This window comes from Dromiciops gliroides, chromosome 6 (genome assembly GCF_019393635.1).
Source record: "Dromiciops gliroides isolate mDroGli1 chromosome 6, mDroGli1.pri, whole genome shotgun sequence".
NCBI lineage: Eukaryota > Metazoa > Chordata > Mammalia > Microbiotheria > Microbiotheriidae > Dromiciops > Dromiciops gliroides.
In genome coordinates, this window is record NC_057866.1 from 14,111,705 (window position 1) to 14,122,495 (window position 10,791).

The following is a 10,791-nucleotide window of genomic DNA, read 5'->3' on the forward strand; positions in this document are numbered from 1 at the left end:
AGACAGGTGGAGTCAATAACTCCCCAATAGCTGTTGCTTGCGTAGGCAGAAAGGGATACCTTTCTGGCCCATTGGCACTATTTCTGTGAGTTAATTTTGTGCCCGCCCCAAGTATGGCTCTAGGACAGGCCTTGGTTCAGGCTAGAACAGCTCCAGTGCTTTTGCGGGGGGATGTTGGAGAAGATGAATTTTAGGGGAAGTGGAGGCAGCTTGTTTTTGAAAGACCCAATTGGTGTTCAGGAAAAGGTCTATTCTAGCCAAGACAAAATAGAGAGGGTTTGGACAAATATGCAATGTGCTGCAGCCCTAGAAGTCGTATCAAATAAGGGGGCTGGACCACATGACCTTGGAGGGTCTCTGCCAGCTCCAGTGCTCGACTGTAGGCCCAAGAACCCTGCTACAAGTTAGAACAAGACACTGTTGGTGCAAAACATCAATATTCTGGTTTATTGGCCTTGCTCCTATTCCCTGCTCCACTCCTGCAGCTTCTGGCTCCTTCCAAGGAGAGCTGCCACCACCAGGAAGATGGTGATGACCACCAGGGAGAGGGTAACCCACAGCAAAGGTTTCAGGGTCAGGTTCCAGGAGGATCTTTTGGGGAGGAGGGGCTCCGAGATGTTGGGCTGTGCGACGACAGGTCCTTCCTTCCAGTCAGGCTCTGTGGGGGGTGAAGCTATAGCATTCATAAGTCACTCCCAGTTAGAACTACCAAGACCCAGGAGGTTCTAAGGTTTTAGCCCAAGGGACCAAGAGCAACCTGGAAGTTGTCAAGTGTTAAGACTTACATCAAACATAGACAGAGGTCATGGGGAAATTGCCAAGGCAGAACCCTCGGGGAATTCTTGACCAAGGAAACATATATACGCCTACATTACCACCCCCCCCCATGTGCCCCAGGCCAACACACACCTTTGTTCTGCAAGTTCATCTCCCGTTCTCTAGGAACCCCAAATCCCACTGGTCCTGGAGAACTCACAATGTCTTGGGCTCCCTCCATATAATTGTGGTCATCTACGAAGCGCCGCCGCTCTGTCAAAGAGAAGTCAGAGGCACGATGTGGCTCTCTGGCCACATGCCTCCGAGATCGTTAGGTTAGCATCCCTTGCATTATACAAATGGGGAAGGACGACATGTGAACTGAGTGATCCAGTACTCATGCCCAAGGAGGAGATGCCAACTCCCCCTTCCAAGACCCCAAGTCTAAAAACTTACTTGTAGCACCCGAGTGACATGCAGCCCTGCAAGTCTCTGTCTCAGAGGGATAGCAGGTAGAGGCGCTACAGAAGAAGTAAACCTGGACCAAGGGAGAGAGAGGGGAAACAGCAGCTGGGGGAGGCATCTTTGAGTCCGTACACCATGACTGGTGACTACCAGTCGCATCAATCCCCTTTCATCTCAGCAGGGTTTAGAGGTCCTGCAGAGACATCTCTTGGTACATGAATCTAGAGGCCAGCAGTCAAAGATGGCTGCCCAAGAAAGGGGATCAGCCCCCCTTTGTCTTGTCTCTTGGAGAGAGAACATGGCATCTGCTACTGAATGTGTACCCCTGTGAGGACCTAGTCCTCGGTTAGATCAAACCCTTTCCCCCTTGTGTGCTCTGGCTCCTTGGAACCAACCTTTTTTGTGTGTGTGTGAGGCAATTGGGGTTAAGTGACTTGCCCAGGGTCACACAGCTAGTAAGTGTCAAGTATCTGAGGTTGGATTTGAACTCGGGTCCTCCTGACTCCAGGCCCAGTGCTTGGAACCAAACCTTAATGGAGCATCTCCTGATTCTAGGGTCAGGGAGTCAAGTGGGCCTATTCACTCAGGTATATTGGAGAGCCAACTCTACAAGAGCCAGATTCCAAGTTTGTGGCAGACACTCCCTAGGAATGGTTCCTGTTATATCTCTAGGGGAATGTCGTGTTCTAGTGAAGGGTAGTAAGGGGTTCAGGGGCCTAGAACTTTAGCAGGGCCCTGGGCAGCAGATGCCAGTGGTGGGAGCATCATCTGTGGGGCTTCAGCCGATGATGAATCTTCTGGTCCTTGAGGCCAACTACTCTGGAACTTCCAAGTCTGGCCCTTTTCCTCTCTAGTGTCTCTTGCCAGTCCTCTTCCCACTCATACAGCTGTCACCCTAAACCGGGCCCTTGCTGTTTCTTCACTGGACTATTGTGATGGCCTCCTACCTGGTGCCCCTGCCCCAGATCTCTCCCCACAGCAGCCAGAAGGGTTCCTAAAGTGTGCAAGTCTGACCACATCACCCCTTCCTGTTCAGTAAACTCCAGTGACTCCCATTACTTCTATAACAGAGTTAAGACTCCCATTAGGCATCTTGATTCCTTCACAACCAACTTCTCCCTGCCTTTGCAGTCTTCACACCCCTTCCTCTCTCCACCCCCCCTCCCCCCACCCATTGTAGGGATCCTGGCTGTTCTGTCTCATCAATCCCTACCTTCCTCGAAGGCAGTCTTTCCTCATCTCAGTTCAGAACTGAGCCACGATCCTTACCGGTCCACTGAGAGCCCTCTGGGAGACTGAGTCCACAAAGGTGAAGGTGGCTACAAGGAAACGCTGATAATGAGTTGGGAAAGGGGGCTCTGATGTATCCTTCTTGGGGGCTAACTGGGTCTTGTAGCCATCTCCAGCAAATGGGCATCTAGAAAAGATATCAGTGAGGTCTTAGCTGGAACCTGTTGAGAAGTCAGGCCCCGTACAGAGCCAGGCCCCCAGCTAGCCACTCACCCATCCAACAGAAGAGGCCACTGAGGTTCCTTGAAGGGATTGGTGCTGGGGGCAGCCCAGCAGTGATGCAGAACCAGCACCAGGTTGGGGTCTGTCCTCCGGAGGAGTCGAACTTCTACATACATGGGTTCCCGGAGCATCTTGAAAATGGGGAAGTCTTCCACATGGTAGTAGGAGTTGTATTTCTGATCTATGTTTGGGAGAGGGGGGAATGTCCCGTGAGCCTTCAGGCATAGACACTGGTTAAAAAAAGGGTCCAGGGATGGCAGGATGGAGGTCTCTTTATTTACCCTTAGCAATTCGAAGCTCAAGATGCAAGGGGCCAGACCTGAGCACGGGAGCAGGCGATGGTGGTAGGAAGACTTCTATCTGGAGGGGCAAGAAGTCGCTGGCATTGTAGATGCAGCGAGCTTGGAGGCTGCAGCAGGGTGAGAAGGTGTAGGCTGAGTTAGTTGTCAGAAGATGCAGACTGGGGTCGGTCTGATGCTTTTTACAAAGCTAAATTCTCTTGTTCCAAGGAGCTGGGACGCTGCTGATGGACGTGAGCCATCTGCTAGAAGAATGCTGCTTTAAGGTAGAAAGCTTGAGCTAGTAAGAAACGACGAGCAGGAGGAGTTCAGAGAAACCTGGAGGGTCTTGCATGGGCTGATGAGTGAGATGAGCAGAACCAGAAGAACATTGTACACAGTATCATCAACATTGAGTGTTGACCTACTGTGATGGACTATATTCTCCTCACCAATGCAATGGTACAGAAGAGTTCCAGGGGACTCATGATAGAAGAGGATCTCCAAATCCAAGAAAAAAAAAAAAAAAGAACTGTGGAGTATAGATGCTGAATGAACCATACTATTTCTTTTGGTTTTGGTGCTGTTTTTTTCTATTTTGAGGTTTTTCATCATTGCTCCGATTTTTTCTCTTATAACATGACTAATGCAGAAATAGGATTAATGTTATTATGTGTGTGTGTGTATATATATATATATAAAACTTATATCAGATTACCTGCTGTCTAGGGGAGGGGGGAGGGAGGGGAAGGAGGGAGAAAAATCTGAAATTGTAAAGCTTGTATAAACAAAAGATGAGAACTATCTTTACATGTAACAGGAAAAATACTTTATTAATTAAAAAAATGTTTATGGAAACCCTGCATCAAACAAATCTATGGCATCATTTTTCTGCCACACACACACACACAAAAAAGAAAGCTTGAGCTAGTAGTCAATGAGATGGCCAGTTCTTACCTTGCAAGGAAGCACACTTCCCTTCTGAGGTGGTAGATTACCGGGAGAGAATGAGGCATACATACATCTTTGATCGAGACAAATACCTCATCCATGACTGATGTGTTGTTAACAAGGGGAGGTTTGATAGACATTAGAAAGCAACACATAGCTCCTAAAATGACAGCAGGCCCCAAGTACACTTGGGGTGGGCATGAGACCTGGGGTCAGCGATACTTCCTGGTGCATGCCTTTAATGCACTACATTCTTTCCCCAAAGCAGAATAAACCTGGAGTTCAAGTCTGGCCTCAGACACTGAATGTGAGACCCTACTGCAAGTTTCTTGTTTGCCTCAGTTTCCTCACTTGTGAAATGGGGGAGATAGCACCTACCTCTCAGATTTGTTGAGACTCCAATGAGATGATATTCAATCTCTCCAGCTAACTTGAGTTAAGCCAAGAGGAACGAGGAGGGAATGGAGTTTGTTCAATAGAGAAGAACTGGAGGCTCAGAGGGGAATGTATTTGTCCAAGTTCTCATAGGTGGGAAGTATCAGAGCTGGGATTCCAAGTTCTGAGCAGGCTCACTACCACATACATCCCCCTAGTACTTGTAGGCTAGGTGGCGAGTCTAAGGAGAAATTCACAGGCCCAGGAGAATCCTCTGGGTTCACCCCCCTGACCCAGAGATCTGAAGTTTGTTCACCAACATCTCCAACAGCAGTGACCTCCTGGGTCTAGGCCCTCCCTTTCTTCCCTCACAGAGTTAGGAGGAACGGAACACCAAAGGCTATTTTTCCTGGTTCTCCATCCTTCTCGGACCAGACTTGTCTTCACTCCCAAGTTAATGTCCCAGTTCTGGTCCCAGTTCCATGACTCTGGGGAATGTTGCCCGAGAATATTCCTGCCTCCAATTACCCCCTGATGAGAATAAATAGTGCTTTAAGGTCTCATTGGCCTGCTCTCATAATGCCTGTAAGGGAGGGGCCGTCATCCCTGTTTTAAAGGGGGGGGGACCCAAAGGACTCAGGCCTAGGGCCACATAACTATGAAGTATTTACAGTCACAATCTTATTTCTAGCCTTCATGAACTTGGTGGTGATAGGGGTTGCATAAGCTAGTAGTAAGGCGGCATGGACATAATAGCTATCCTCAAGTATTGGGGGGCATAGCACCCACTGTGGGCCAGGCACTCTTAAGTACTTTACAAATGTGATCTCATTCAATTCTCATATTATCATCATCCCCATTTCACAGATGAGTGAAGTGAGAAACAGAGGGTAAGTGACTTGCCCAAGGTCACACAGTCACATTTGAACTCAGGTCTTCCCGACTCCAGGCTCTATCCACTGAGCCTCCCAGCTGCCCCAGTGAGATTTGTTCTTGGCAGAAGAGGGTTTCAGACCAATGGGTTGAAGTCTTTTCCATGTACAGGAGGGAAGATACTAACCATTAGGACCATCAAGGAGCCAGTGAGTTCATTTATCACTGTTTGGTCTTCTAGGAGAAGCAAAACTATTTATTGACCATGTCAAAGGAATTGGGGTTTAGGTGTGGATTTTTCTGGTTTCTGCAGTATTGTTGACAGCTTGGCCATAGGTTCACAGCTCTAGGGTGGGAAGGGACCTTAAACCACTATCTAGTCCATCTCTTATTTTTCAAATGAGGAAACTGAGGTACCAGGAAGTTAGGATTAGTCTAAGGTCCCACAGGTGGTAAGCAAGAGAGGCAGGATTTGAACCCAGCTCCTTGGACTCCAGAGATAATGCCCTATCAGGCTGCTTCCTGGAATGTCACTGTCCTCTATACTGCTGTTCCCAGGCTCATCCCCTCAGCTAGACTCTAAGGCCCTTGAGGGCCAGGACTGTCCTTTATCACTAGAGCCCCAAGCAGAGGTCACTCTTGGAAAGAGGAGCCCAAGGCTCCACGCGAGGACAGATGGGGCTCCCACACTCCTTGGAGGTGGGGAGTCTCCTGTGGCCTCCGGGGACTTCAGATCTTGCCCAACCCTAACCCTCACCCCTCCCAGAGTGGGGGCTTTCTGTGGATAGGGGAGTCTTCTCCAATACTGGAAGGTTTCAGGGCAGAATCTCTCCCTTTGGCTTCCTGTTCCTCGGGGCCAGCTCAGAACATTCTTTATCACTACTGAAACCTCAAGGAGATTGGCTGCGCTGAACCAACAGCTCACTTTCAGATGAGGGAGATGTTTGCTTTTTACCACAGTTTCTCGGTATTGAAATCCCCCATTAGGGCTCTCACGCTGCAGACCAAACCTAGATACCTATCTTTATATCAAAGGAAGCCTCCTCCCCCATCCCCCCCCCAATACTCTCAACTCCCCTGACCGCGAGAAAGCGCCAAGGACACTGGCCTTGGATTCTGAGGGCCAGAATTCACTCCCTGGCCCTTGGCTTCTCTAGGACCCAGGTCACTGAGTCTGACCCCTTTGTAACTGGGCAGATGAGGAAACAGGGGCCAGAAGCTTACAGAGTAGTGCCCAAACATCACCCACCGTCTCCTCTACTCACAGGAAGGTACCGTCCCGAGTGATAGCGCCTTCCGGGCCCGTCTGGATGTCAACGTCCGCTACCAGCTGGTTCTCATAGATGAGCTGGTTGTTGACCAGCTGGGGAAGGGGAGGCAGAGAGAAGCTAGATGAGTGCTTTCCCATCATGGGACACAGTAGCCAGGTAACCCCTGGGGGGCCCCCCCGGCCCCTTACCTGCATGGTGGTGCCACACTGCGTGGCTAGAAAGCGGAAGATCACAAAGTTTTCTGTCCTCTGGGTTGGGGCGCAGCCGCCCGAGGCATAGGCTAGCTTGAGGCTCTCCAGACTGACCTGCTTTTCAGAGGTGGTATTGCGGGAGACCACGAGGACAAACTGGCCATCTCCGAAACACTGGACGGTGGCTGGGACAGAAGACCAGATGACCGGGCCAAGTTAGTGTCAGAGGGATGCCCAGGGACAGAAAGCCTAGTACTCAGAAGCTGAACTCTGGTCCTCCCTCTGTTCTCAAGTGTTGTAGGACCTTGGCCCAAGGCTTTTAGCTTCTCTGCCCCCCCCTTTTTTAGAGGCAATTGGGGTTAAATGACTTGCCCAGGGTCACACAGCTAGTAAGTGTGAAGTGTCTGAGGCTGGATTTGAACTCAGGTCCTCCTGACTCCAGGGCCAGTGCTCTACCCACTGCGCCACCTAGCTGCCCCACTGCCCCTTATTTTCATCAGCCTTTAGAGTGAAGAATCGAGACAGGAGCCCTCAGGATCTTCCCTGGAACTTAATCCCACCAAGGCCTGGCATCCTGAGAAACCCTTGGGAGCTGGTGGGTCTTTTAGACAATTCCTTCCAATCTCTAGAACATCCTTTTTTTCTAGGTCCTCCCAACTGCTAGCACCCTCCCCCAATGCCTCATGTACAATTGTATTTGCTAACTTTACATTTCCGAGATATGTGTGTGTGTGTTCTCTGGTATCATTAGAAGCTCACTGACAGTGGGGGTGGTATCATTCTCCGCACCTATCTGCCCAGGGCCTCACCCTGAGGAAGAGTCTAATAAAGCTGGCTGATTGCTTAGGGATGTGAGTGCACCTGTGTTGCCATAGTAACACGGAACCTTGGTCTCTGCGTTGTCGTAGCAGCAGCCAGCTTGGAGACAGGCTTCGGAGCTCGCGCCTCCTGCACAGGGGATGCGGCCGGAGATGACCCAGCATCGTTCCGGGCTCAGGGGGTTACCTAAATCACAAGGTCTGAAGTGAGCTAGCAAGAAGCAGTTAACCAGGCCTAGGAGAGTGCCCGGCCTTAGCACCAGGCAGTCTAGTGGAGATGCAGGGGCCGGAACCTGCCTCAGGAAGTTGAAAGAGCTTAGGGCAGGAAGGCAGACTCACCTGTGAGAGGTGGCAAGCTCCGATGTGCTCCAGTGACTGGGAGGGAGGAGGGAGAAGACCAGGTGGGGCGGAGATGGGCAGGTCGATGGTAGTGATCAGCCACAGGTGGCAGAGACGCTAGTCTCAAGTCGGGGTGTAAAGGGTACAGGTGAGGAGGACGAGGATGGAGCTGGGCGGGGGAGGGAGAAGGGTGCTGTGAGACGGGCCAAGGAAGAGGAGGGCCTGGGATCTTGGGATGCTCAGGTTTGGGGCAGATCAAAGTCACTTCTTGAAATTCATCCACTTCCGTGCCCAATATCTCTTCTACAAATATTCGCAAGTAGTATTTCCCATCCTGAGGTAGAGACAGAGACAGATCAGAGGCTGGGACTGGGTGAGAAGGCCGCTCACACTCACTGTGAAAAGAACACCGGGCCCTTGAGGCAGAGGTCCTGGTTTCAAATCCAACTCCAGATGTTTCCTCCCCGACTACCCATACAAGGATTCCCCAAGACAAGTCACTTCCCTTTGCTAGGCTTCAGTTTCCTCCTCTGTAAAGTGAGGGGGTGGGCTAGATGTCATGTCAGGCCTTTTTAGCTCTAAATCAATGAATCTACCAACCCCTGAGCCCCAGCTTCCTCACTGGTAAAAGGGGGAGGGGCAGCTAGGTGGCACAGTGGATAAAGTACTGGCCCTGGATTCGGGAGGACCTGAGTTCAAATCCAACCTCAGACACTTGACACTAGCTGTGTGACCCTGAGCAAGTCACTTAACCCTCATTGCCCTAAAAAAAAAAATCTCTGTAAAAGGGGGAGATGTGATTTGCAAGTGACACAGCTGCTTTCTCAAACTTAGGTTCCACGCTCAACTTTCTGCTCTAAAGTGTTGAGGAGAACAGGGTGTGCAAGGCAGGACAGGTGGTCTCAATAACCAACCAGCAGAAGAGGTTCACGACTGGCTCGGCCGAGGCCGTACCCCAGCCCTGCCAATAGCCTACCTTCGTTGTCATCACATGACATCCATGATAATCTGCCGAGAAGATGGCGGGGCCCTGGGGCTCGGAGGTGATCCAGTGGAGACAGATGGAGCAGTTGGTCACTTCAAAGTGGGTCCCAAACTCATCTGGGGAAGAGAGGCCAACACAGCCATCACCCTGAGCTGTGGGCACCATACTTAGGCTGGCCACCAAAGACAGGCCTGCAGTCCTCACTAGAGGGGCACGTACCCTGAAGGCCCCACATGCTTTTTAAGCACCTATGAGGTTCCAGGTACTTGGAAGGCAAAGGCAGAAGTGAAACAGCCCCTACCCTAGAGTAGCTTACACTTGGGTAGGGGGTGGGGGTAGGGACCAAGCCCTGCCCATGCAGGTATATGGGCTAAATGTGTGTGTGTGTGTGTGTGTGTGTGTGTGTGTGTGTGTGTGTGTGTGTGTGTGTGTGTGTGTGTGTGTGTGTGTGTGTGTGTCCAGGGCCACAGCCAGGGTCATCTCTCTGGAGACTGAACCCCTGGGTCAACAGCAGCCACTCACCCACCACCTTGAAGCGGATCATTCGACCAGGCCTGGGGAAGACCAGCAGCTGCATGCTGTAGGTGCCACATTTGTGCCTATGCTGCAAGCCCCAGGCTCTGGGTCTCTGGCCCAGGCAGAGTCCCACAGCCACAAGCAGCAGGAACTCCAAACAGGTTCCCCAGACCATCATGATGCACCAGTCCCAAGCCTCGAGGAAGGTCCCCTGCCCACTTCTGCCAATAGCGAGAGAGCTGCGGAAGGGGCTTATATGGAGTGTTGGGAAAGGGGGCTGGGCCCAGGAGGAGAGAGGTAACACCTGGAGAAGCCCCCACCTGCCACTAGAAAGGGGCTGTGTGAAAACTACCTCCCCTGGGAAGGAGGAGATAAGGCCTCCTTGCAGAAAACCCAGCCTGCTTTTCCTCCCTGGGCATCTCAGTCTGTCACCTGAGGCTGGTCCCTAGCCTCTAGGGCCTCAGACTTGCCCACACCTGGGAGTGGGGAAAACCACTGACCCTTTGGTGTCTTGTTTCCTATGCAGAGCAGATGAGGAGCAGGGACGGGCACTGCTCAGGAAACAGAACTGAGAGTGAAGGGTGGGCCCATGCTGATGGATACAGCTCCATCCTGGAGCCTCACCCAACCCCAAATCTGCCTGATGCTCCTTGTGCGTGCCTGGGAAGAAACACCACTGGACCCCCAGGGTCACAGGACCTGACCTCCTATCCCCCTCTCCCTGTGTGACCTGGGGTAGGTGACTTCCCCTCTCTGGGCCTGTTTTCTCATCTGTAAAATGGTAGGGTTGGACTAGACAGCCTCTGAATTACTTTCTAGCTCTATGATCCTGTGATTCTCTAAAATTAAAAGGCCTGACCACTTATTCTTTTTTTTTTCGGACAATGAGGGTTAAGTGACTTGCCCAGGTTCACACAGCTAGTAAGTGTCAAGTGTCTGAGGTCAGATTTGAACTCAGGCCCTCCTGAATCCAGGGTTGGTGCTTTATCCCCTGCACCACCTCACTGCCCCTGTACTATTATTCTTAATTATAGTGTAGTGTTATTTAAGTTTTATAATTCTTAAATCATTTTTTTTAATTTAGGAAGTCTTTTTCTCCAAATCAACAAACATTAACCACCTAACCCACTAGGTTCAGGGATATAAAGACAAAGTGGAAACATCCTGCCCTCAACGAGCTTGCATTCTACTTGCTGGGTAAGGATAGAGTTAAAGGTAATTTGAGGAAGGACAGAACGCCCCCTGCTGGGAGGTCAGAAAAGGTTTGCTCTAGGAAGCATCATCTCCCAGTGGAGTTTTTTCCTCTTTCTTTCTTTCTTTCTTTTTTTGTGGGGCAATGAGGGTTAAGTGACTTGCCCAGGGTCACACAGCTACTAAGTGTCAAGTGTCTGAAGCTGGCTTTGAACTCGGGTCCTCCTGAATCCAAGGCCCATGCTTTATCCACCGTGACACCTAGCTTCC

At 50.9% G+C, this 10,791-nt stretch overlaps 1 protein-coding gene across 1 annotated transcript; it reads right to left on the reverse strand.

Moving 5' to 3' along the window:
* Window positions 1-461: 461 nt before the first annotated feature.
* ZP1 (zona pellucida glycoprotein 1) lies at window positions 462-9,505 on the reverse strand. The gene is made up of 12 exons (XM_043973542.1): window positions 9,337-9,505; window positions 8,806-8,930; window positions 7,830-8,163; window positions 7,618-7,677; window positions 6,670-6,857; window positions 6,476-6,573; window positions 3,015-3,142; window positions 2,725-2,914; window positions 2,491-2,638; window positions 1,213-1,294; window positions 910-1,029; window positions 462-658 (listed from the first exon to the last, which is right to left on the reverse strand). The coding sequence occupies exons 1-12, from the start codon at window positions 9,503-9,505 to the stop codon at window positions 462-464; spliced, it is 1,839 nt and encodes a 612-aa protein (XP_043829477.1).
* Between the last annotated feature and the right edge of the window lie 1,286 nt (window positions 9,506-10,791).

Bases quoted from the DNA above. Each gene is read 5' to 3' on its own strand.
- ZP1 (XM_043973542.1), bottom strand. From the start codon at position 9,505: ATGGTCTGGGGAACCTGTTTGGAGTTCCTGCTGCTTGTGGCTGTGGGA. The intron at 8,164-8,805 runs GTAGGCTATTGG...TCTCTACCTCAG, and splicing joins GTCATGTGATGACAACGAAG to GATGGGAAATACTACTTGCG. The intron at 6,574-6,669 runs GTAAGGGGCCGG...CCCCTTCCCCAG, and splicing joins AGTGTGGCACCACCATGCAG to CTGGTCAACAACCAGCTCAT.